Here is a 26277-nt window from a genome sequence, read left to right as displayed (position 1 = left end):
TAGTACCTCAAATTGAACACCTCGATGAGTGCTTTCTAGATATGTCAAGCTTGAGACATTATGACGTCATTTGGTGACGCTATGAGGCAAACGGAAATTTTTCATGGTTACTCAGTAGAACGATTCTCATCGGAATCTCTCAGGTCAGGTCAGGTATGGGAGCATGTGCCAGAACAGCGCGTCGCTGCGTCCACTTTCTGTCAGTACTCCAGGGGCCTCCGTCTGGCCATCCCCCAGGCCGATGCCAGGCCCATCCCCATCTCCTTGAGATGATGGTCAACCTGCTGCAACCATGAGGCACGTGGTCGGCCCACTGGCCTCCTCCACTCATGAGACTCCCTCGCTGAGAGAATCTGGTGAGCAGGATCAGCATCAGGAAAATGAGCCACATGTCCATACAGCCGCAACTGACGCTCACGGACCATGCAGGTAACAAATCTCATCCGAGTCTCTCTCAGCAACCGCTCGTTGGACACAAAATCCGACCAGCGATAGCCAAGGATTCTCCGAAGACACCTGGAACCAAAGGAATTAAGTCTCCGTCTCAGATCCTTGGTCAGAGTCCAAGTCTCGCACCCATAGAGCAAGACTGGAAGTACCAAGGACCTGAAGACTCGGACTTTCGTCCTCCCGCACAGGTACCGGCAGCGCCACACCCCATGATCCAGTGAATCCATGACTCCCCAGGCCCGACCCAGACGTCTATTGACCTCTGACTCGCAGCCCGCAGAGACATGAATATCACTGCCAAGGTAAGTGAATCTCTCCACGACCTCAACATCCTCACCACAAACAGACACAGACAGGACAGCAGCATCCAAGATGTCACCGAAAGCCTGGATCTTAGTTTGGACCCAAGAAACCCGTAATCCCAGCGGCTCCGACTCCTCATTCAGCACCTCGAGGGCCCCCAAAAGGATGTCTAAAGTCTCCGCAAAGATGACTGCATCGTCTGCAAAATCAAGGTCCGAGATCTTGACATTCCCAAACGATGCACCGCAACTTGATCTCTCTGACATCCTCCCTAAAATCCAGTCCATACAAGTGCTGAAAAGTGTGGGGGCAAGTACACATCCCTGACGAACTCCAGTAACAACTGCAAATAAGTCAGAGGTGGTACCACCACACTTCACAGCACTCTCAGAACCAGAGTAGAGTTCAGACATCAGATCGATCAGTTTTGGTGGCACCCCACGAAGACCAAGAATCCTCCAGAGGACATCCTGATTCACTGAATCGAACGCTTTACAGAGATCAACATAGGCTGCAAGCAGCCCCTGCCGAAACTCTCGACTGCGTTCGGTGAGGACACGAAGGGCAAGGATACGGTCAATCGTTGACCTCTTCGGTGTAAAGCCTGACTGCTCTGGACGCTGGTGCTCAAGCAGATGGTGGCGAACCCTATAAAGAATTATCCGAGCAAAGACCTTGCCCGGCACTGAGAGCAGCGTCACCCCTCGGTAGTTGTTGCAGTCTTGGCGATCACCCTTCCCTTTCCAGAGAGGGACAACAAGGCCCCTCTTCCAGTCAGTTGGGATGATGCCTGTGTTCCAGGCAGAGCACAAAACTGCATGCAACGACAAGAGTGCAGCATTTCCACCAGCCTTGAGAAGTTCGGCATGGATGCCACAGATCCCTGGAGCATTGCCCCGTTTCAACTGGTTCACCGCAGCCTGTGTTTCCACAAGCGAAGGTGGACCACAGTTGATTTGAGGGTCAGGAACAGGGATTGTAACACCCTTGACATCCAACTCGACAGCTGGGGGATCAGCCTGGTACAACCGCTCAAAGTAACCGGCCCAGCGGGCCTTCACTTCAGACTCCTCTGTCAAGAGCCTACCACTCTCTGCTCGAACTGCAGTGCTCCGAGGGATGGGCTTGGATGAACGTAATGCGCGAATTCCCCTGTAAGCGGGACGAGAATCACCTGTCCACAGGTGATGCTCTACCCCCTCACAGATTCCTCGCACATAGGCCTCCTTGTCCACCCTCAGTGCACTACAGTTTTACGCCTCAGCTCCCTGAACAGCTCAGCTCTGCTATTCAGCCTGGCCCTGCGACTCTGGTCAATGGTATCCAGTGTCCCTTGAGAGACAAAATTCTTCTTTGCCCTGCGGTGAGTTCCAAGACATCCACCGGCAACATCAAGGACGGTGGTCTTGAAGGCGCTCCACAACTTTTCAGGACCCCCCAAAGCACCCAGACCCCCAAAGTGTCCACTCAGCCTGTTCGCAAACTCCTCAGCTACTCTCTCATCCCTGAGCTTGGCAACATCCAGCCTAGGCTGGGATGGTACCATTCTCCAGGATTTAAGGTGCAGCTTTAGAGTTGCTACAACAAGCCTGTGGTCAGTATTGAGGAACTGAGCACTCCGGTAGACCCTGCAGTTCTGGATCATCCTCCAACGACCGTCAATGAGGACATGGTCAATCTCCTTTGCCACACCGCCAGCGTTGGAATACCAAGTCCAGCGATGAGCTTGTGGGTGCTGAAACCATGAACCAGCCACCCTAAGTCCATGACTTCTTGCAAAGTCAAGGAACTTAGTGCTATTCTGGTTCATAGTTCCTGACCCATGGGGACCAACACACACCTCATAACCATCCCTATCAGTTCCAGTCGATGCATTGAAATCCCCCAAGACTAGAAGTGTATCTCGTCTGGGGCACTGATCAACCACAGACTCGAGTGTGATGTAGAATGCATCCTTCACGGTGAGATCACTCGCCTCAGTCGGAGCATAAACAGAGACCAGGGAAATGACACCTAAGGAGTAACGAATCCTTAATCTCATAATACGCTCGTTGACCGGTGTTACCTCAATTATCATTGGGGTCAGCTTATTGGACACAGCTACAGCAACTCCTTGGGTATGGTAACCATCAGAGCGACCAGACCAATAGTAGTTGTAACCACCCACCATTATCTCGCCGCAATCCGGTCTCCGAACCTCAGAGAGAGCTGCAATCCCAATGTCCAAACGCTTGAGCTCAGATGATAACAGAGACAGGTGATCATCCTCTCTTAGGGATAGGACATTCCAGGCACCCACCCGAAGGGACCGCCTCAGGTTAACCCAAGGAGACCGCCGTCTGGTGGACGACACCTCAGCACCACTCCGACACACTCTCCCGCAATCTGACCCAGGGATGTTACCCCGTGGTTTCCCTCCTATCAAAGATTGGGGGTCCCGAAGGCTTTGCCCCAATCCCGTCATCCGGTGAGCTGCCCTGCGAAGGGAAGCTGCACAGGAGGTACTCCCACGGAGTGGGTTTTCAGATTTTTTTGCGTTTTTGCGTTTTGCGGAATGAAGGGTTTTACGGTGGCCGGAGTGCAAATCCTGCCACCAACCTCCTAATAAGAAGTAACCCAACTGCAGGAGGACGTCTGCAGACACAGTTGGGCACTAGATATGGATGGCCGTTGGCTCACAAGGAGCTCCTCCGCCCTTTGAATCTCTCGTAGGCAGATATTCCTCAAGGAGTCGCTCCTGGTGGATAGCAGCTCTGTTCACCTCAGTGTGACCTTAAAGAAGTCACACGTGGTCACCTTTTGGCAAGATACGGATCACCCTGCGGGTGACATTGGTTTTTATTTTATTTTTCTTCGGTATGACAGTGATGTTAACACTTCGATTTCTAGTGCTTATAATATAATAACTATTCTAGCGATTTCGAGCGGTTATAATATAATATAATTAATAGGCTGCCACTCAATGGTTTATATCATAACCGCACTAGAAATCGAAGTGTCAACATCACCGTCATACCGAAGAAAAAAAAACAAAAAACCAGGGAGTCTGGAACACTGACGCTAACCATTACATTGACGTGTTTCAACTTTTGAGTAACGTACAAGTGACGTATGTCGACGTGTGTCAACGATCGCATAACGTGCCTACAACTTATGCCAGCGTATGCGGAATGTGTGTCATACTTCGAGTACGTCGAGAAATTTTCAACATGCTGAAAATTTCTCGACGTACTCGGCGGATGACGATGCATTCCAGCGTACTACGATGTATGCCAGCATACTACGACGTATGCCAGCGTGCTCTTAACGTATACAAAACTTACCCATAACGTATTCGACGTGTGCCAGCTTGGTTCGGCAAATTTTTCATACGTCGGCATACGCTGGCTAAAACATCAAGGTGTGACAGCGGCTTCACACTTCGTGATCGTCGGCGATACGCTGCCGCGCGTTATGCATAAGTTAGACTATTGTTGGGCATAGGTTGTGAACGCTGACAACACGCTCAGCATTCGTTGGTATAAGTTATCTATATGTGATTAAAACGTTCTGTGTACGTTACTAATACGTTATGCATACTGTACGTCCAACACGTTATTATACACCCAAAATTTTTATAAAAACTTCAATAGTTCAGCATATGCTGGTGTGAACGTCAAGGTGTGACAGGGCCTTAAGAAACGAAAGTTGACAACGAAACATATTGGTTTCGGGCTTGCACTCCACCAAGCTACACGTTCCAAGGCACTTTTGGATCTCTCCATGCAGCGAACAATACCATTGATATTGATACGGTTCGAAGAATCGATACGTCGATAGCTCAAAACATTCTTCAAATATTTGTGGAAAATGGCAACGTCTATGGAATTCTAGGGCTGCAAGCAATTGATCGTGCAAGATTGAACATGTTCAGCACAGCCAAGACAGGCCTGGAACTGCTTCCTCCAACACGTGATGCTTTGGAGCTTCATGTGCAACGCGGCAACTACCAGACCAAGATTTGGCTTCAGGCAGAGATGGAAACTATTGTTGTGACATTTCCCCCAGATGCTTGGAAAAAGGAGTAAGGTTGTCTGAAAACTCAATGGACCAGGCTACCTCCTATACCATTGCCCTGCCTCGAACTTGTGACCTGCTATTGCAAAACGAAGTGCAACACTGCGAGATGCACCTGCTTCAAAAACAATATGAAATGTACAAATGCCTGTGGCTGCGATTCTATTGACTGTTGTAATCCATCAGATTGAACACTATTTCTGTCAAATACATCTTGCATACACATCAAATCTTTGTTAAAAAAATATATTCATTTGTTCTAATTTGATATTCTAATGCCATTTGTTTTTAATAATACTTCAAAAGATGCATCTGTATATATTAATTCTTGGCAATTTAAATAAATATGAAAATAAAAGTAGTAGTATTTTTTCCTGACTACATTTCGGTATTATACTTGGGTGGACTAGATATTATTATACGAGGGTGGATTCTGACCGACATGATCTACTTCTGAGATCAACATTCTGACATAAAAAAATAGTACCAAACGGTTTGTCTCTTCCATACCTTTCTTTTGATATATTACATGACTATATTTGGATGACTTTGAAATTTGACCTTTTTGGGGGCACAAAATGACCTTGAAATGACCTTTAAGGTCAAAATTTTAATGGCATACACCCGAGTATTTCTGTCTGACCTATGACTGATTGATTTAGCATGGGTGCCAGCTATTAATATTCCATGCAGGTAAAAGTTTTTTTTGAAGCCTTTTTGCTTCTTGGCTGGTCTACTACCAACCCTTGAGTCGCTTTTGACCCTGCAGGGATAATTACCAATATGCTGGTGATCATTTCGCCAATCTTCGGAAGGATGATGGGCTGAGTCGACCCCCCTGATGCTCACTCAGTGGCCAGCGGGGCTTGAACTCAGGACCCTGAAGATCCCAAGCCACTGCCTTAACCACTCGGCCACACAAGGCTCGTCCCTTCAGGGGAACGTCTCAAAAAATTGGAAGGAGTGGATTCGGACCTACAAACTGTAGGCATTACTTCGGTCACCTAGGGAAGCATGAGTATGATATTTCACTTCACGAGGGAGTTGAACCGAAGTAAAACCCACCCCGGCAGAATCCCATTTGTACACTGAAGCTTGTGGCGAGACAGTTGTCCTGAAACAACTTGTCTTCACCTCGTGGAAGGCAAATCCAACTGAAGGCAACCTCAGTTCCTTCCACAAAGCTTGGAACAAGTGTGTGTCTACCCACAGGAGAGCCAGAAAACAACATCATTCTAATCTAAAGTCGAAACTATCAAACCTGTCACCATCCTCCAAATCCTGGTGGCGTCAAGTTAAGTCTGTTTCTGGTGTATGTTCCCCCTCCATCCCCTCCCTTATTTAAAATGGCCGCACAGCTGACACAGCAGGTGAAAGGGCTGAATTGCCGAAATTCCGTGTTTGCTTCGAAATCTTGTGGCCCAAACTCATCAGTTTCTGTACCCATCTTACCCAGTCACACCCAGCTGTTCCTGGACTCTATCATTTTCTCCTGACAAGGTTGAGAGTTTGCTGCAAAACCTCGACTCAGATTCTGCAACTGGTCCAGAAGGCATCAGCCCACGTGTCCTAAAAACCTACTCTTCTGCTCTTGCTCACCCTATCTCTGTTCCATTCACCCTCTCATTTACTCAAAGTCATCTGCCATCTGCTTGGAAATCAGCAAACATTACCGCTCTGCATAAAAAGGTGAGAAAACAGATCCCTGCAACTACAGACCAATCAGCCTTCTCCCAATCATCAGCAAGGTGATGGAATCCATCATGGCTTCAGCTTTTGACACGGTCTGGCACCCTGCCCTGCTCACAAAACTCTTCCTTATGGTATCCTAGGACATCTCTACTCATTGCTTGCAGACTTCCTCTCCTGTCGCAGCCAACGTGTGGCCCTAAATGGAGTTCTCTCATCCCCTCTTCCTGTCCAGACTGGAGTTCCTCGAGGCAGTGTTCTGGGCCCTGTTCTTTTTCTGGTTTTCATCAATGATCTCTCCGACTCTCTGGAAAATCCTCTCTATCTCTTTACTGATGACTCGACCCTCTGCCATACCATCTGTCATCCTTCAGATCAGCAAACAGCAGCTTCTTCACTCTCTGTAGATCTGGATAAAATCACAAGCTGGTCCAACACTTGGAACGTGTCTTTCAATCCGGACAAATCTCACACACTCACTATGTCTCGACGAAAGGACCATCTGGAAAAAAAACCCCATCCACTTCCTCAACAATCCTCTAGAAGAAGTCCTTTCATTCAAGCTTCTGGGTCTCACTATCTGCCATGATCTTTCCTGGGAAAGCAACATTTCCAACCTGGCCTCCAAAGCCAGTTGCTGACTGGGCGCATCCTCCATCATGCACAGTCCTTCCTTGGCACACCTGAGCACTTGACCACACACAAAGTTTTCATCCACAGCCTGATGGAGTACTGCTCTCCCCTCTGGTCTGGTGCTCCCGCCTCTCACCTTTCTCGGCTTCACGCTGTGGAAACCAAGGAATTTCGGATCATTGGTATCTCCCGTGATGAGGCTGAGTCTTTGGCTCCCTCACTCTCTCACCGAAGGCAGGTCAGTGGTCTTAGTCTTCTCACATCTCCTCCCCCGCCTGGTCCCTCCTGCGCCTAACAGTACAGTGCACAAGCATAGTGCAGCACAACAGTACAGTACACCAGCATAGTGCAGCACCATGGTACAGTGCAGTACCACAGTACACTGCACCAGCATAGTGCAGCACCATGGTACCGTGCACCAGCGTAGTGTAATACCACCGTGCAGTGCATCAACAATGTGCATTACCACGGGTACAGTGCATAAACATTGTGCAGTACCTTTTTGGTACAGTGCACAAACATTGTGCAGTACCACAGTACAGTGCACTAGCGGAGTGTAATACCACGGTGCAGTGCATCAACATTGTGCAGTAACACGGTACAGTGCCAGTCGTCCGGTCTAGTCGGGCTGTGCTGTACAGTGCCTTCATACAGTTGGACAAAAGTGCAGTACAGTGCTGTGGTAAAGTACAGTAGTATAGTGCAGCAGTGCAGTGTAGAAACATGTGTGTATTTGTGCCAAACCTTACAGGAGTTGCAGCACAGAGTGTGTGGAAACAGAAGACACCAAACCTCTCACCTGCAGTGTAGTAGGGCCGAGTAAAGTCTCTCTGAGCCCGATTAAAGTCACCATTAAGAACTTTCGCCATGATGAAGGGCTCATGCCCGAAACGTCGGTCACGTCTCTTTTTCCAGAGTAGTCATTTGCCTTCCTCGACCTTTAGTTGATTAAAAACATCCATGCAGCGAGCCAGTTTAGTTTCTACAATGAGCCAGGTAGTAGTAATTCCTTGCATGTAACATTCCTTTGGAACTCAGCCGATCACGTCTCAGTGCGTTGCCTCAAAATCCCAGCAGTGATCTTAACCCCGCATGGGTTGCCTCTACACAGGGGTCCAGGCTTCTTGCCTCCTGGATAACGTTGCTCCTGGTGATGAAGTTGCATTCGGCACATCCAACACCACTAGAAACTTTTCAGAGCGTTCTTTTATGTACTACTGGACACACCAGGTATGCACACTCACTTCTGAGTTGTCTTGCCTGGGTTTGAATCCCAACCCGGTGTTTCATCAATGTGTGTGCTGTCTCTCGGATGGACGTTAAACTGGGAGTCCCATCTGCCAACATCGGTGGGTGCACATGTCAATTGAGAAGAGTAGATTTCGAATTTTCGCCGAAACCCTGAACAAACTACAAATTCCTGCCTGGAATGTGGGGAAGCAAGTGGACTGGTCATCTTGGAGGTTTCTTGACACCAGGTCACACCGATTGCCATCTTAGTTTGTGGTTGCTGTCCAGACAGCAGTTTCTGAACTGCAAACAAATTGATCAAGAAGTTCACATTTGTCAGGTGAAAAACCTTCTTCGGATACGAAGGGTGACCAGCACAGCACAACTGAGGAACAAGTTGTTCATCCAATCATGCTAACAATACTAACAGAAAAAAAATACATGGTCACAAACCACAAACTATGATCCAAGTGCAAAACACCCATTTGAAACAAACAAACAAACAATTAAACTGAATAGAGCAAGAAACAATGTTCATCCATTCAATCTACTAAAGATGATAACAAGGGGATTCCAAAGAGATGTTTAACAGAACGAAGGGTAAAGACTAAATAAATTCAAATCGACTTAAGGCAACAGAGGGCGCCAAAACAACGTACGAGGTGAACTTCAGCGCAGTCGATAATAATCCAAACGTACAACTTTGAACCAGCATGACCGCTCAATGACAGCAATGACAAAAGTGCTACACCGAGCACCAATGTACAGTTTGGAGAGCAACAACTATTCCTCGGGGATCAATAACGGCATGGATAACTAGAACGGCACTTGGTAGAGCACATACCTCCGCCAGGTTGAACAGTTTACGTGTTTTATCCCACTGAGAGGCCACATCTGCATCCGGACCTCAACCAAAACTTAATTGGCTCGTTCTTGTTACCTAACCAACCCATCCAACAAGTTTCGTCTGAATCCGTCCATAACTTTGTGAGATATCAGATATCCTGCTCACAGACAGAGACAGACAGACAGACAGACAGACAAATAATGGCGAAAACATAATCAGCGTCCACCTTCGGTGACTCGCTTTGACGGTTCCGAATGAAAATTGGTTTCATATCAATAATTTTCTCACCATTTGGAGGTTTAGACAAAACGCAAATAGCTATGCATTGAACCAGACATGGTCGAAGAGGGCATCACCAGTGCCTCTATTTTCAACAGGTGAATTTCCTGTCAGGTCAGGCCAGATCAGATCTGTGACTTGCCACAGGTACCACGTAAACCTGTACTAACCTGCTTCATGGTCGGATTGTCGGTGACTAAACAGTCTCCTCCACCAGGTTTCCTTGTGAGGAGGGTGTATGCATATGGACACCCAGCAGGACGAAAAACAAAACCTGTCAAATGGCAGAGGAGCTACTCGTGAGCCATCGGCCATCCATATCTGGTGCACAACTGTGTCTGCAGACGTCCTCAAGCAGTTGGGATACTTTTTTCTCGGAGATTAGAGGCAGGATTTGCAGTCTGGCCACCATAAACCCTTCACTCTGCAAAACACACTTGAAGATGATCACCCGCCTCTGCAATCATCTGAGCTCCAGCGCTTAAACATCAGTATTGCAGCACTCTCCGAGGTTCGGAGACCAGATAGTGTCAATATCATGGTGGGTTGATACACTTACTATTGGTCTGGTCACTGTGATGGTTAACATTCCCAAGGACTTGCTGTAGCTGTGTCCAATAAGCTGACTCAAATGATAATTGAGGTAACACCGGTCAACGAGCGTATTGTGAGACCGAGGATTCATCACTCCTTGGGTGTCGTTTCCCTGGTCTCCATATGTGCTCCAACTGAGGCGAGTGATCTCACTGTGAAGGACGCATTCTATGCCACACTCGAGTCTGGTTGATCAGTGCCCCAGGCGAGACACTTTTCTAGTCTTGGGGGATTTCATTGCATCAACTGGAACTGATAGGGTTGGTTATGAGACGTGTGTTGGTCCCCATGGGTCTGGAACTATGAACCAGAATAGCAGTAAGTGCCTTGACTTTGCAAGAAGTCATGGACTTAGGGTGGCTGGTTCATGGTTTCAGTGCCCACAGGCTCATCGGTGGACTTGGTATTCCAACACTGGTGGTGTGGCAAAGGAGATTGACCATGTGCTCGTCGATGGTCGCTGGAGGACGATTCAGAACTGCAGGGTAGACCGGAATGCTCAGTTCCTCAATACCGACTCCAGGCTTGTTGTAGCAACTCTGAAGTTTCAGCTTAAATCCAGGAGAATGGTACCATTCCAGCCAAGTCTGGATGTTGACAAGCTCATGGATAAGAGGGTAGCTGAGTAGTTTGTGAACAGACTGAGTGGGGATTTGGGGTGTCTGGGTGCTGTGGGGAATTCTGAAGAGTTGTGGAGGACCTTGAAGATGACCATCTTGATGTTGCCAGTGCATGTTATGGAACCCACTATCAGGCGAAGAGGAACTTTGTCTCCCAAGGGGCACTGAATACCATTGTCCAGAGTCACAGGGCCAGGTTTAATGACAGACCTGAGCTGCTCAGGGAGCTGAGACATAAAACTGTACATGCGCTGAGGGCGGACAAGGAGGCCAATGTGGGAGGAATTTGTGAGGGGGTATAGCATCACCTGTGGCCGAGTGATTCTCATCCTGCTTTCAGAGGAATTTATGCATTGCGTTCCTCCAAGCCAGTCACTCGGTGTGTTGCTGTTGGAGCAGAGGATGGTGGACTCTTGACAGAGACAACCAAAGTGAAGGCCCGCTGGGCCGGCTACTTTGAGTGGCTGGAACAGGCTGACCCACCAGCTATTGAGTTAGATATCAGGGGTATAACTATCCTCATTGCTGACCCTACAATCAACTGTCAACCACCTTCGTTTGTGGAAACCCAGGCTGCGGTGAACCAGTTGAAATGGGGTAAAGCCCCCACGATCTATGGCATCCACGCTGAACTTTTCAAGGTTGGTGGAAATGCTGTAGTGGTATAATTACATGCAGTTCTGTACTCTGATTGGAACACAGGAATCATCCCAACTGACTGGAATAGGGGCTTTGTTGGCCCACACTGGAAAGAGGAGGGTAATCGACAGGACTGCAATAACTACCAAGGGGTGATGCTGCTCTCAGTGCTCGGCAAGGTCTTTGCGAGGATAATTCTTCATTGGGTTCCACACCATCTGTTCGAGCAACAGCACCCGGAGGAGTCGGGCTTTACACCAAAGAAGTCAACGATTGAATGTATCTTTGCTCTCTGGGTCCTTACCGAATGCAGATGAGTTTCAGCAGGAGCTGCTCACAGCATATGTTGATCTCTGAAAAGCATTTGATTCTGAGAATCGAGATGCCCTCGGTAGGATTCTGTCTTCGTGGGGTGCCACCAAAGTTGATCAATCTGATTTCTGAGCTATATTCTGGCAGAGAGAGGGGGGGAGAGAGAGAGAGAGAGAGAGAGAGAGAGAGAGAGAGAGAGAGGGAGAGAGAGAGAGAGAGAGAGAGAGAGAGAGAGAGAGAGAGAGAGAGAGAGAGAGAGAGGAAGAGAGAGAGAGAGAGAGAGAGAGAGAGAGAGAGAGAGAGAGAGAGAGAGAGAGAGAGAGAGAGATGTGAGGTGTGGTGGTTCCATCTCCGATTTATTTGCAGTTGTTACTGGAGTTCATCAGGGGTGTGTACTGACCTCCACACTCTTCAACACTTGCATGGACTGGATTTTGGGGAAGATGTCAGAGAGATCAAGCTGTGGTGCATCGCTTGGGAATGTCAAGATCTCTGAACTTGATTTCACAGATGATGCAGTCATCCTTGCGGAAACACTGGATGTCCTTATATAGCCCTCAAGGCACTGCATGAATGAGGAATCAGAGCCGCTGGGATTACGTGTTTCTTTGGTCAAAACTATGATCCAGGCTTTCAATGACATCTTTGATGCTGCTATCTTGTCTGTACCTGTTTGTGGTGAGGATGTTGATGTTATGGAGAGATTCACTTAGCTTGACAGTGATATTCCTGTCTCCACAGGTTGTGAGATGGAGGTCAATAGATATCTGGGTCGGGCCTGAAGAGTCATGTATTCACTGGATCATTGGGTGTGGTGCTGTTGGTACCGATGCAGGAGGACGAAAGTTTGAGTATTCAGATCCTTGGTGCTTCCAGTCTTGCTCTATGGATGGGAGCCTTGGACTCTGATAAAGGATCTGAGACGAAGATTTAACTCCGACGAGACGAGACGAAGTACCACGTTTCTTTGGAGAATCCTTGGCTTTCGCTGGTCAGACTTTGTGTCCAATGAGCGGTTGCTGAGAGAGACTCAAATGAGATTTGTTACCTGTATAGTCCAGAAGTGTCAGCTCCTGCTGTATGGACATGTGGCGTGATTTCCTGACATTGATCCTGCTCACCAAATTCTCTCAGAGAAGGAGCTTCCTGAGTGGAAAAGGCCGACGGGAGAACCGGATGCCTCGTGGTTGCGGCAGGTTGATCAGCATCTCAAGTTGATGGGGACAGGCAAGGCATCTGCCTGAGGGATGGCCAAATGGAGGCCCCTGGAGTACCTACGGAAAGTGGACCCAGTGACGCACTGCTCCTGCGCATGCTCCCCTACCTAACCTGACCTTATTACAGGCTTCTAAAGTTATCAGGTTAAAAATCAAAAATGATGGTTTTGCAATTCTCTTTTACATGCATTAAAAATAAATAAACAATGTGACGGTTCCAGCTTACTGTAACCCCATTTTTAGTTTTGGACACCGATGAGGTCATTGCCCTACAAATGCACCGTTTTGAAGTTTTCATTCAGGGAAAACAGTGCAGCAGCAGTACTATTGGATGACACATCTCTGATGCACAGTAAGTGGCACCTCGTGTAATCATGTACAAAGTGACATTCCCAATTCGAATGAGAAACCTGTAATATCAGCCGAAAGGCGGGGTAGGAATGTGGTGTGAATCAAAATTGGATATTTTTTTTCAGCTATCTTATCCTTGTTTGTTTGTCCTTCTCTTCTCTTCTCTTCTCTTCTCTTCTCTACCCATGGTACAGCAGCACAAAGGATTCCCATTGATTTGCTGTCACAACACAACCCATGAACCCTGCTGATTTGACCTTGTTCTTGGAGTTGAGCGAATCAAGAGTGAATGAGCTCATGGCCTTTTGGGAAATAGTCGACAGCATGACATCACACGATTGGGTAAGTGAGGAATCCCTGTCTTACTCTTGTCCGAACTCTCTTCCATACTCTCCTGTTCTGGACCAGGTCCTATCATTGTCCATCTTAATGAAAAATATTTGCATTTATTTCGTTCATACTCTTCATTATCTTACAACATCTCTATCAGATCCCTTCTTGCCTTCCACTTGCCAAGAAGGATGCAGGCCTGGAGACAGAGGAACTGCACACAGCAATGCTTGTTCGAGAGGAATGGAAGCTGAGGATCAATGTCAATCAAAGAAGAGGACGATCCCTTCATAATCACCTCCGGTATAATGTATAAAATCCTGTCAGTTTAAGCCGCTCCTCGTAATTTAGTCTAACGAGCCCCGGAATCAATTCTAGTCTCTCCGAATGCTGAACTTCCTCAATGGCAGCTATGTCCTTCCTCAAATGTGGTGACGAAAACTGAAAACAATATTCCAGATTAGGTCTCACGCGTTTCCTGTACAGTTCTGTAACTGTATTAACATTACTTCTTTTCATTTATGAGTTATGCCCCTACCAATACAACCTAAAACCCTTGGATGATGTAATCTCTATTTCATTATTCTTACCCATCCCCTGCACCTTATATTTGCTTATGTTAAACTGCATCTGCCAATCTTTTGCCCAATCTATGAAAGTAACAATACTTTCCTGAATCTGATCACCCTCATCTCTGCTCTCTACCTTACCTCTCAGCTTTGTGTCATCTGCAAATTTGGAAAGACTACTCTTCACTCCACTATCAAAATCATCGATGTCAGTACTTCCATGTTTTCAATGATTGCATTTGGTTCATGTTCCCACAAATTTTCTGGAACTGGGATATCAACGTTTTGGCAGATGTGCCAGCAGATTACTTTACAAACTCTGTTGTGTCGTTGTGTGTGCAGCTGTTCTGACATGAGTTTTATTTTTAGCTTAACTGGAATTTACATTCTAGATGAGGTTTCATCACCGCGCACCGTCTGTCTGTCCATCCGTCCATCTCCTTTTTCAACTTCTCCGACCAAACCGCTGGGCCGATCCGGCTGAAATTTCATCTCATAATTGGTAACGGGAATTGCAAAGCTTGTTCCAGTCACATGACTTTAAGTTGGTCAAAATGGCCGATTTCGGAAATTTCTTCAAAAAATATTCTTCTCCAGACACAGCAGTTAGAATGTTACCATATTTGGGTTGCAACATTAGGCCAAGGTAGGGATGTTAAAATGCGGAGGTCATGCTGATCACGTGACCGGAAGTGTGTCAAAATGGCCGACCGTCAATTTTTTGGAAAAAAATCGCATAAATTCCTTCAAAATTCTTCTTCTCCCGACCAATCAGTCAGAATGCCATCACATTTGGGTCACAACATTAGGACAGGGTCCTGATGTTAAATTGCGGAGGCCATACTGATCACATAACTGGAAGTGTGCCAAAATGGTGGTCCTGCAAATTCCTTACAAAATCTTCTTCTCCTGATCCACCAGTAAGAATGCTACCAAATCTGGGTTGCAACATCAGGCTAGTGATGTTAATTATACTTCGGAAGTCATGCAGATCACCTGACCAAAAATGTGTCAAAATGGCTGACTTGGTCAACTTTTGGGAAAATAGCATTAATTCCTTTTTAAAATCTTCTGCTCCAGACCCACAAGTCAGTCACCTACCAAATTTGGGTTACGACATTAAGCCAGGTCCCAGATAAGCTACAGGTCCAGTGGTCCTATTTTTTGTGTTTGGTCATTATGCATAACATATCATTCTCTTTGCTAATGTCACCTCCACCCCTCACCTTTCTCTTTTTTTTTCCTCCTCCCCACTGCCCAACATCTGGTGAGGCGTTGCTCCCCTCCTCCCCCCCTTCCTCACTCTTTCTGCCTTCCTAGCTTCCCCTCCCTCCTCCCTCCATCCTCTCCCCTCACTTCCCTCCATCCTCTCCTCTCTCTTCCCTCTATCCTCTCCCCTCCCTTCCCTCCATCCTCTCCTCTCCCCTCCCTCTATCCTCTCCTCTCTTCACTCTGGCCTCTCCCCTCCCCTCTCTTCTGTTCCCTCCATCCTCTCTGCCTCCCCTCCCCCTCTTTCTCCTCTCCCTCCCCCTCTCTCTCGCCTCCTTTCTCTACCCTCCCACTCTTCCTCTCTCCTCCCCCCTTTGTCAGCGAAGCGACGGGTTGTATTTGTTAGGGAATAATAATGGTCCTAGTACTGATCCCTGAGGTACTCCGCTACTTCCATCCTCCCAGCAAGACATCCTCCCACTCACAGCCACTCTTTGCTTCCTATCACTAAGCCAGTTTCCAATCCAGTTAGCTACTTGACCAGCCACAGCACAAGCCCTCACCTTGGCAAACAACCTCCGATGTGGTATCTTATCAAATTACTGATTAAAGTGTAGATGTACTTTCTGCACTGCGTTTCCATCATCCACCCAACCAGACACTGCTTCATAGAACTCTAAAATATTTGTTAAACAGGAACTACCTTTGGTCATCCCATGCTGATTACCTTTAATTAGTTTGTATTTGTTTAAATTGTTCCTCATCTCATCATTAATTAATGTCTCCAACACCTTCTCCACAACTGAAGTCAAACCAACAGGTCTATAGTTTCCCAATTCTTCTCTGGATCCTTTCTGAAATGATGGTGTGACATTTGCTACTCTCCAATCCTCCGGTACCTGTCCTGACTCCAGGGAACTATTGAATATATCCGTTAACATCTCGCTTACATGTTCAGCTACTTCCATCAATACTCTCGGTTGCATGTTATCTGGACCCGGAGCCTTATCTACTCTGAGATGACCTGGCTGTTCCTTTACTTCCTCCACTCCAACCTGGATCTTCTGTAAAAGCCCTTTCTCACCTCTTTCACAGATCGTCTCAGCTATTGGCAATTGTCCTGACTGTTCTTGTGCAAATTTCGAAGCAAAATACCTGTTTAATAAGCCTGCCATCTCGCTTTCCTCACTAACCACTCTTCCTGTGCCAATCCTTTAGGTGCATGCCCACACTCTTCTCTTATCTTAACCTGCGGATAGTGGGATAGTGGGGGGGGGGGGGTTGTGACGGGTGGAGTGAGGCAAACTTGCACTGTAACAGGTGTACAGACAAAATTATAAGTCACCCCCCCCCTCCCCACCACCCGAGCTCTGTTTTGTGGGGGTGGGGGGGATTTTTTTTCTGTAGCCATGACATGACCCTGGTTGCTACCGTCACGCATACAAAATTTGATCAGCCCAGCCCTATATTTTTTTTTCGATAATTTTAGACGTACACACATACATTACATGCAGAGAATTGCCTCTTTGTATACATAGTCGAGGCTCATGGAAGAGCAAGTACTCGTGCACTGAGCACTGAACGGATGAGGATGTAACAGGACAAAAGGAGTATAGAGGGGGGGGAGGAGGTGGGACAGCAACAGTGGGGTTGAAGGAGAAGATGGAGGTAGACTTGGACAAACAATGGGTGTGGGAAGGAATAGGAGGCAGGATGGACAATGCATGGGGTGGACGATGTGGATGCAGAAGGAAACTCTCGGGGGGGGGGGGGACTGGAAATTCAAAATGAGGAGGGATTGGGGTGGGGAGGGGTTTTGGATTGAGCATGATCTGAGATGGTGGTGAACAGCTGTCTTGAATATCTGGAGAGAAAAATGAGATTGAAGAGAATGTGGAAGTTGCTTCCACAAGCAGGAAAAAAAGAGGAACGAATGAATGAAGATGAGTAGTGATCCTGGATTTAAGTAGTTTCACCATAAGGTGGTCATGGTGGACCATGTTTGACCTGCAAAAACCTGTGAAAGGGGTGGGGGAGGGGGGCACAAAGCACAGAAATAGCAGAGGGTGCAAGGCCAGAACAGAAAGGAAGCGGTAGAAGTTTGTTGTCCAGGATTCAGTGACGATCCTAAAAGCAACCATCAGGACAAAACTTTCAGAACAACAAAACTGCACAACTTCGTCCACGAAATGTGACCATTCACCAAGATGGAAGTGGATACTTCGAGTCCTGGGAGGACTCCATTCCACCTTCTAAAACCTGCAAATGGAGATTACAACGAACGGATTTCTTCTTTTTAAGTCAGATGTTTTAGACACGAGACATCCTTCACCAGGAACTGGGCAGGCCATGTGGTGATGTACGTGACCTCAATCACAAAGTGTCCTTCAAGAAGGGCAGGTCAGTTTTACAGAATCACGAGATCCGATTGGGTCATTTCCTCAGATTTCTCAAAATGTGTTTGTGGGATGAACAAGCAAGTGTGTTGAGGATTCGACTTCACACGAATCAGGTGTGGATGTGGATAGATGTGGAAAAGGACATGATTACACGAGTGATGGCTGCCGCATCAAGAGGAATGTGTCGCATGTTCGGTTCTTCCTTTAGTCAGAACACATCACGATGGTGCCGATTATAATTTGGCCATCATTGAAATCAGGGTTGGTGCTTGTTCAACTCACTAGGCCTCGCAAGCGTTTTAGGTGATTTGACTCCTAATATTCTGCAGTCATCATGCAGATGTTTGCAGAATCAATTGATTACATTCTGATGGGGTGGTGCAAATTTTTTTTTTTAATTAGCTGAAAGAAATAGCATTGCAGGGGTGGTGCATGATGTCATGAAAGGGAAATGGTGAACATAGCAGGTGGAAGAAAGGAATCATTGTTGAACATATAGGAGTTTAACATTTTCTTTTCCACTTGTAAGTATTGCCTTCATATGCAGAGGGATATCTCCACCTGGCATCGCCCTGAACCACTACCCATAGAGGATATGGTGTTGGAGGGGGGGGGGGGTTGTAGATGACAATGGGAAATTTGCTAAAAGGATGTGCTCAGGCTGAAATGGAAGTACCTTTTCAAGCAAATGCCATCTTCGCAGTTTGGGTGTACACCCTGCTGTCTCCATAAATTAATTATGCACCACCTGAGCAGAGAAAGCAATAAGCATTTGGGAATTCAGGGAGATGCTCACAATAATGGATATGTTTCCTGATCGAATCATCACAGTACTTCATCAATTTACCTTTCCATCATCGACAGAGAATTGGGAAGAGCTCCATAGGTCTTGATCCAAGTACTGCCGTTTTTTTTTTTTAACCAACCTAATTAATTTCACCTTCTTCATAGGGGAGGATTGGCCGAAGTGTTCCACAAACTGGTTGGCCAGATATAACATTTGACCTGAGCTGATTTGTGGCAGTACTGTGATTTGGAATTTGGCTGCCAGTAATGACATGCCTTGGTCGTGATGAAATGATAGATTTTATCGGCCCTTTGATGGATCAGTAAAAAAGTTCTTATCGAGGAAGCTCCACTTGATGCAACCCACCACAAATGAGACATTTCACCACCCATCATTCTTGTTAGTCCAGTCCTCACCATAAAACATTGTGAATCGTTGCTCTCTGGGCTCTTCCAGGTAATACATCCAACCACATTGCATCATGCTTCTGGAACCTTCCCATTAATATAAGTTATTGAACTTTTCGGTAACTTTTAGAGAATTCCAGAAACATTTCGTTCTTTTGAGAGAGCCCTCAATGTATTCTTAAGCCTGGTGTTCAGCTTAACGGTTAAGGTGGCTGGCTTAAGATCTTAGGGTCTTGAGTTTGAGCACCTGTCGTTCCGTTAGTGCATAAATGACTTTATAACTAGAGAGTTCATAGAACCCCATGCTGTCTTAAACAAGGATATGGGTTGGGTCTGCGAGCAGAAAATTTGATTGGTCGTGATGATGTAAAATGATGTTATATTTTGTCCAAGTACTGCTAAATGGAGGGGTTTTGAAAGTGCCAAGAGGCGATTTATATTCCACCTTGTTCAAGTTTCTAATTCAATTTAAATAAAATAAAGATTGTGAAGGTTGTAGAAAAAAAAAATTCAGAAATTTACTGCCATTGAAGCAGAATCTTTTACACCACCTTATTTAACACGTTACTTTGGTTCTTCATGACTGTTGTTTATGTTCATTATGACATCCTTCAAAACAGTAACTTTCCTGTTTGGAATTATTTTCAATTTTGATTGACTACCAAGCAGACAGAGAAAGTAAATATATTTGTTTTATCTCACTCCCCTCTGCGCATGCATGATCGGGACAAATTCAGAGCCAAGGTACTGTTAAACTACAGGTTCGCTTTCTGATTCGTGTTCAAAATATAACTTTCAATTTAAATGAAGTTGTTGCTCAATCATAAACTGACGATAAACTGACCAAATACTTGTCTGTGCTTTTCGCTTCACATATGTGGGGAAATAATTATTGCAAATGACACAGTTGAAACACGGCGAACATGCGTGTGCATTCCACAGACTTTACATCGAGAACCACAATATTCATCACAAGAATGTAGTTTATGAGGTAGCCAGTTGACTTACCCAAGCAGTAAGAGATTGCAGGCTGGGCGCAGATTAATTAGGATATAAAGGAAATATGAATATAAGCGAATAGAATACAACGGACGATTCAATCAATGCCACCCAGAGGAAAGTACAAAAAAGGTCTATCCAAAAAAGACCAACGAGCTGAAAAAATCCAAAAAAAGACCAACGACCCTGAAAAAAAATCTAAAAAAAGGCCGACGACCCTGAAAAAAATATCCAAAAAAGACCGACGTCCCTGAAAAAAATTCTAAAAAACACCGACGACCCTGAAAAAAATTTCTAAAAAACACCGACAACCCTGAAGAAATCCAAAAAAGACCGACAACCCTGAAAAAATCCAAAACAGACCGACGACCCTGAAAAAATTGAGAAAATACCAACGACCCTGAAGGAATCCAAAAAAGACTGACGACCCTGAAAAAAATTGAAAAAAGATCGACGACCTTAAAAGAAATCTAAAAAAGACCGACGACCCTGAAGAAATCCAAAAAAGACCGACAACCCTGAAGAAATCCAAAAAAGACTGACGACCCTGAAGAAATCCAAAAAAGACTGACAACCCTGAAGAAATCCAAAAAAGACTGACAACCCTGAAGAAATCCAAAAAAGACCGACGACCCTGAAAAAATCCAAAACAGACCGACAACCCTGAAAAAAATCCAAAATAGATCACCGACCCTGAAAAAAATCCAAAAACGACTGACGACCCTGAAAAAAAATCCAAAACAGACTGACGACTCTGAAAAAAAATCCAAAAAAGACTTACGACCCTGAAGAAATCCAAAAAAGACCGACAACCCTGAAAAAAATCCAAAACAGACCGACAACCCTGAACAACATCCAAAACAGACCGCCGACCCTGAAAAAAATTCAAAAAGACTGACGCCCCTGAAAAATCCAAAACAGACTGACGACCCTGAAAAAAAATCCAAAAAAGACCTACGACCCTGAAGAAATCCAAAAAAGACCAACAACCCTGATAAAAATCCAAAAAAACCGACGACCCTGAAAAAAATCCAAAACAGACCGACGACCCTGAACAAAATCCCAAAAAGACCGACGACCCTGAAAAAATCCAAAACAGACCGACGACCCGGAAAAAAAAAATCTAAAAAAGACCAACGACCTTTAAAGAAATCTAAAGAAGACTGACAACCCTGAAGGAATCCAAAAAAGACCGACAACCCTGAAGAAATCCAAAAAAGACTGACGACCCTGAAGAAATCCAAAAAAGACTGACGACTCTGAAAAAAAAGACTGATGGCCCTGAAAAAAATCTAAAAAAGACCAACGACCTTAAAATAAATCTAAAAAAGACCGACAATCCCGAAGAGATCCAAAAAAGACCGACAATCCCGAAGAAATCCAAAAAAGACTGACAACCCTAAAGAAATCCAAAAAAGACCGACGACCCTGAAAAAAAATCCCAAAGACCAACGACCCTGAAAAAAATTGAAAAAAGACCGACGACCCTGAAAAAATCCAAAACAGACCGATGACCCTGAAAAAAATCCAAAAGAGACCGATGAACTTGAAAAAAAATTGAAAAGACCGACGACCCTGAAGGAATCCAAAAAAGACCGATGACCCTGAAAAAAATCCCAATGCTCTCTGTAAACCCGGCTGGCAACCTCTCGCGCACAATTGCAGATTGCTTCATCACCCATCTGGTAATATAATAACATGTTGTGCTCGAGTGAATATAGGTTTACAAAAAATAATACACATTGCAGAAACAACTTGGAAAGCACTTTGTTTCGTTTAAAAAAAGTGAGAATGCCCAAGGTTTCAGCCAATCACTGTCTTCAGGGACTGTTCAGTCTCTGAAAACCCGGTCTTTCTTCGCTCCCAATGGGGTGGGGCAACAAATGATGTTGCAGTGCTCACCCATAGCCAAGAGCATTCCTCCGTTTGACCATAATTTATGAATAACTTTTATGCAAATGAACTTTGGAAGCAAGATGTGCTCAAAATAATGGCAGAAAATAAACCTTAGACATTATGAGTAGAATTGTGTGAAGTGGTGATGCAAAGGGGAAAAGCCTCAACAAAGACAAGCCATCAACACATACTCTACTAGAACGGCACTTGGTGGAGCACATACCTCCACCAGGCTGAACAGTTCTCGTTTTGTATCCCACCGATAGGCCGGATCTGGATTGGACCTCAACCAAAATCGAATTGGTTTGTTCTTGTCACCTAACCAACTCATCCACCTAGTTTTGGCATCACTAATCCACCACTTTTTGGGATATTGTGCTATATATCGTTTTTGGCCCCATCTCTCAAGGTTGAAGAATCCCTTTTAAAACAAGGACAAATGTGTCCAAGAGCAGCGTCATAAAGGTTTTGTCTTCACCAGAAGAAGAACAACGCGGAGCTCTCTTAGACCCAGCGTTCGCAACGCGACGCGGCTAAAATTTTTAATTCTCGTATCCAGATTCGGATCTTCACCGAAATCGAATCACTTCGTCCTTGACACACATCCAACCTATCCATCAAATTTCGTCCGAATCCGTCCATAACTTTTTGAGATATCCTGCTTGCAAACAGACAGTCAGACAAACAGGGGTGAAAACGTAATCACAGTTCACTCTCGGTGGTGGAGGTAATAACTCATAAAGATTGCTTATTTAATCCAGGGAAAGCCACAGTTTTAAGGGGGGGCATCACTTTTATTCTGTGATTTTGTGGCAGACACATATCTCAGAACAATATTGTAGTTCTTGATCACTTGTACTGTAATAAAACACATTTCACGACAGAGCCATGGACAGTCACTTTGCAGATGGTCTGTCTGTCTGAGCAACTGAACGGACACATTGACAACAATTTTAGAAATGAAGCTCACGACATTGCAACCTGCACGTCATACCGTGCCATGAGCAAGGAGCAAATCAATGCATCCTCGGAGACCTCTGTCGGTCCCCATTTCGCTCTTGGGTCACAGTGATGATGCAACGTCATCAACTTTTAGAATGCAAACCAGCTTCCCATGGGCACATCATATACGACAACGATATAGGATTACGTAACGACACCTTTTCACGGCATGGGCCAACACAATAGATACGTGTATGTACATACGCAATTCTTAGCGATGGGCACCTCGGTACAGCATGAATCAAACGTGAAAACGTACTATCTTAATTCAGGAAAGGGGAGTGCATTTACAAAGCGGCTATAGGTTGAAGGACCGCTGTTAAAGGGCATATCGTGATGGGATGATGATGGGAGTCTCATACATGTAAGCCCCCCTTAGCCCCTTGTGATTAATAAGTGCTTCAATTTAATCCGATGAAGTACGTACTTACTGAACACGGTGAGATTCAGCACGTCTACCCGGAGGTATGATTGGCGCATTATGCGATCTTACATTCCATCCCATTCCTATATCTCAGAGTCAATCTCACCCGATGAAGGAGAAAGCTCATCTCATACCTCCCACGCTCAGGGTCGCAATATTGGAGAGATCTACAGCGCCAAACAATGCCCATGGCGCACCGCTCACCATACAAAGCTTATCGCTTTTGAGCAGAAGTTCTACATCATAGACGATGAATCTAACCTCTGCGGCATAATGTCCCAGACTCAGAGCTCCTGAGTCTCGGAGGTTGATGGTTCGAACCCTGGCTGAGTCACACCAAAGCTGACGCTCAACACAGACAAGCAACCATATGTTGGTAATAATAGTGCACACTTTGATGGGCCTGATGGCCCCCAACTCCTGCCTCTAGGTTCCTTGGAAAGGAACTCGTATTATATAATCGGACACGTCAAAAACCCCTTTTACAGGAAAACTGCACTGTTGGTGGTGCGTGCAGTTGCACGGCCAAACGAGCGAAAAAATTTCTCCTTTTCAAGTTCAAAGCAACTAAACTGCAATCATAAATGGTTCGAATGAAATTGCTCGTCCTGTCTCTCATCTTGTTTTTTTTAGCATTATGGAACTGGGTTCAGAAGCCGTTCTGGAAAGATGGCTTAATTTGGCTTGTGAGGAATGCAAGGTCGACGCACGCAACTGGTTCACAATATTGAGGCCCTTTGGGTCACTGAGTGTATTCCACAATCAAACATCCACATCCCATTGCACATGTTTGATAATGCATATCTCGTGCAGAAGAAATGCAGAAGCAATTGCTCACATTCAATCACAATTATTTCTCATTCCTCTAAATATTATATATGCCAGCAAATCAATAAAGTCATATTATTATTATTATTATTATTATTATTATTATTATTATTATTATTATTATTATGCCACCTGCATGTGATTGTTGCTTCCCCATTTCTCCATCCTCCCTTGTATGGCAACTACCTCTGCTCCATCACAGTCATCACTCCATCAAAGCTCTTCTATGAGACTCGATATTTGCATTAAAAAAGAAGCTCAAGAGCCCTCTTCACTCTTCGCAACAGTCGATGTTTGGTCGACCCGGGGATCCGGCGTCATCGCCTGGGGGGTGTCACGGCGTAGGGCGCCTTCGGCTCGCCCCGCTCTTCGGTTGAGCCGCAACACCTTCTGGAAACTCTTCTTGAAATTGTCCGATAGGAATGCGTAGAGTAGAGGGTTGGCACAGCTGTTGGCATACGAGAGGACGACCACGAAGAGGAAGAGACCCATGATGGCCGGCTCACGGGGCAACGGCACAACGATGTTGACGATGTTGAGGAGATAGAAGGGGAGCCAGCAAATAGCGAAGACCGTCACAACCACAGTGACCATGCGGGTAACACGCCTCTCCGAGCGCCGGCTCTTGGTGGAACAGACCCGTGCACCGGAGGACTTCACCTTGAGCACTATGAGGAGGTAACAGAGGCAAATAACGACCAGTGGTGCAAAGAAACCCATGATAGCAGTGTAGAGAATGAAGGCGGCTGACCAGACTGCAGGTGGCTCTGGCCAGTTAATGTTGCACATGGCCATGTCGTTCTTGGTGTGCGAGAACATGATGACTGGCAGGACGACCACGATGGCGAAACCCCAGACCCCAACGTTGACCAATTTGGCGACCACCGGACGGCGCCACTTTGTGGACGTCATTGGGTGAACCACAGCCAGATACCTGTCAACACTCATGACCATCAAGCAGAAAATGCTGGTGAACTGATTGATAGCATCGATGGTCATCACAAGCCGACACATGAGAGACCCGAATGGCCAGTAAGAGAGGGCGTTCTGCATGGCGAGAAATGGCAAACCGAGCATGAAAAGCTCATCTGCCACTGCAAGGTTCAGGATGTATATGTTTGTTACGGTCTTCATCTTGGCGTAGCGCAGAACCACGTAGATAACAAGTGTGTTTCCCACAAGGCCGATGGCACACACCATGAAGTAGATAACAGGCATGATCAACACACCTCCTTCACCGAGCGGTGTTTCGTACGCCAGGCTGCTGGAGTTATCCACACCAATGGACGAGTTTTGAAACATCTCGAGATGCAGGGATTGGTGATCTACCTACTCTTCGGAAGTATACCGATCTACCATTCCCAGCCTTTGCGCAAAGGTCCCGAGCAAAACGTAACATCAAGGCCCGATGAAGGGACCGCCGGCTGTGGATCGTGGTTTCTGGATCGCAACAAAGAGGCACGGAATGTGGGACGAGGACGATGGTTTGTTTCGAGGGCGGGAGGTAGGTTTAATGCGGGCCGGGCGCTCAGCAGTGGTGGGTGGGAAGCGCAAGTCGTGATCATCAGAATCAAAGTGGCAGCTAGGGGAAGGAGCGCATTTATAGTTACACTTGCCTTTAATAAATAGCCTCGCGAAATGCTCTGTTGTTTGTAATAAATGTACGGACATTATCCAGATCCTTGTTAGAAAAAAAATTATTTCCTATAAACGTGCCATAAAGCAGGAATATTTAAAGGACGTCTGGGGATGATGCATGGAAGGTATAAGGAAGACATCATGGAAGTGAGAGATCGGAGAAGAAGAAAAATGACAAAAAAAAAACAAACACATATCACTCAAAAGGATGTCTTGGAGAAATGGTAACGAAAATGAAATCCCACTCCTTTTGGCCAAAATAAATAAATAAATAATGCACAATTATACCGAGAACTAGAACATGCAAAATACAATGACAATAATGCAGAGCTACAGATGATAACATAATAAAAGAACCGTCTGGCAAAGCACGCGGGTTTTATTGGAGACCTTGTGTTGTTGTTGGTTTTCTTTTTTAGTTATAATGGAGAGCTTTTCTTGGAAGTCTGTGGACTGGCCTTTCATTTAATAATCCAGCTCATTTGTATTTCATTGTTGCTTCAAAATAAGCTTTCATTGCAACTCAACGTTCAGTACAAATCGAGAGATTTTGATGTCGTGTGTCGAAT

At 45.8% G+C, this 26277-nt stretch overlaps 1 protein-coding gene and 1 long non-coding RNA gene across 2 annotated transcripts; one reads left to right on the top strand and one right to left on the bottom strand.

Annotated features, from left to right (window-relative positions):
- Positions 1-12045: 12045 nt before the first annotated feature.
- Positions 12046-14505, top strand: LOC147010067 (uncharacterized). The gene is made up of 3 exons (XR_015053050.1): positions 12046-13221; positions 13415-13562; positions 13741-14505. It is a non-coding gene; the product is annotated as an uncharacterized LOC147010067 (long non-coding RNA).
- An 8096-nt stretch (positions 14506-22601) lies between these two features.
- On the bottom strand, positions 22602-25934 carry LOC147010066 (somatostatin receptor type 5-like). The gene has a single exon (XM_085861521.1). The coding sequence runs from the start codon at positions 25370-25372 to the stop codon at positions 24329-24331; it is 1044 nt and encodes a 347-aa protein (XP_085717647.1). The 5' UTR covers positions 25373-25934; the 3' UTR covers positions 22602-24328.
- Between the last annotated feature and the right edge of the window lie 343 nt (positions 25935-26277).

This window comes from Eptatretus burgeri, chromosome 17, assembly GCF_056783735.1.
Source record: "Eptatretus burgeri isolate ZD-2024b chromosome 17, Ebu_testis_v1, whole genome shotgun sequence".
Classification (NCBI taxonomy): domain Eukaryota; kingdom Metazoa; phylum Chordata; class Myxini; order Myxiniformes; family Myxinidae; genus Eptatretus; species Eptatretus burgeri.
The sequence above is the reverse complement of the archived record's forward strand: the minus strand, read 5'-3'. Positions and strand labels throughout refer to the sequence as shown.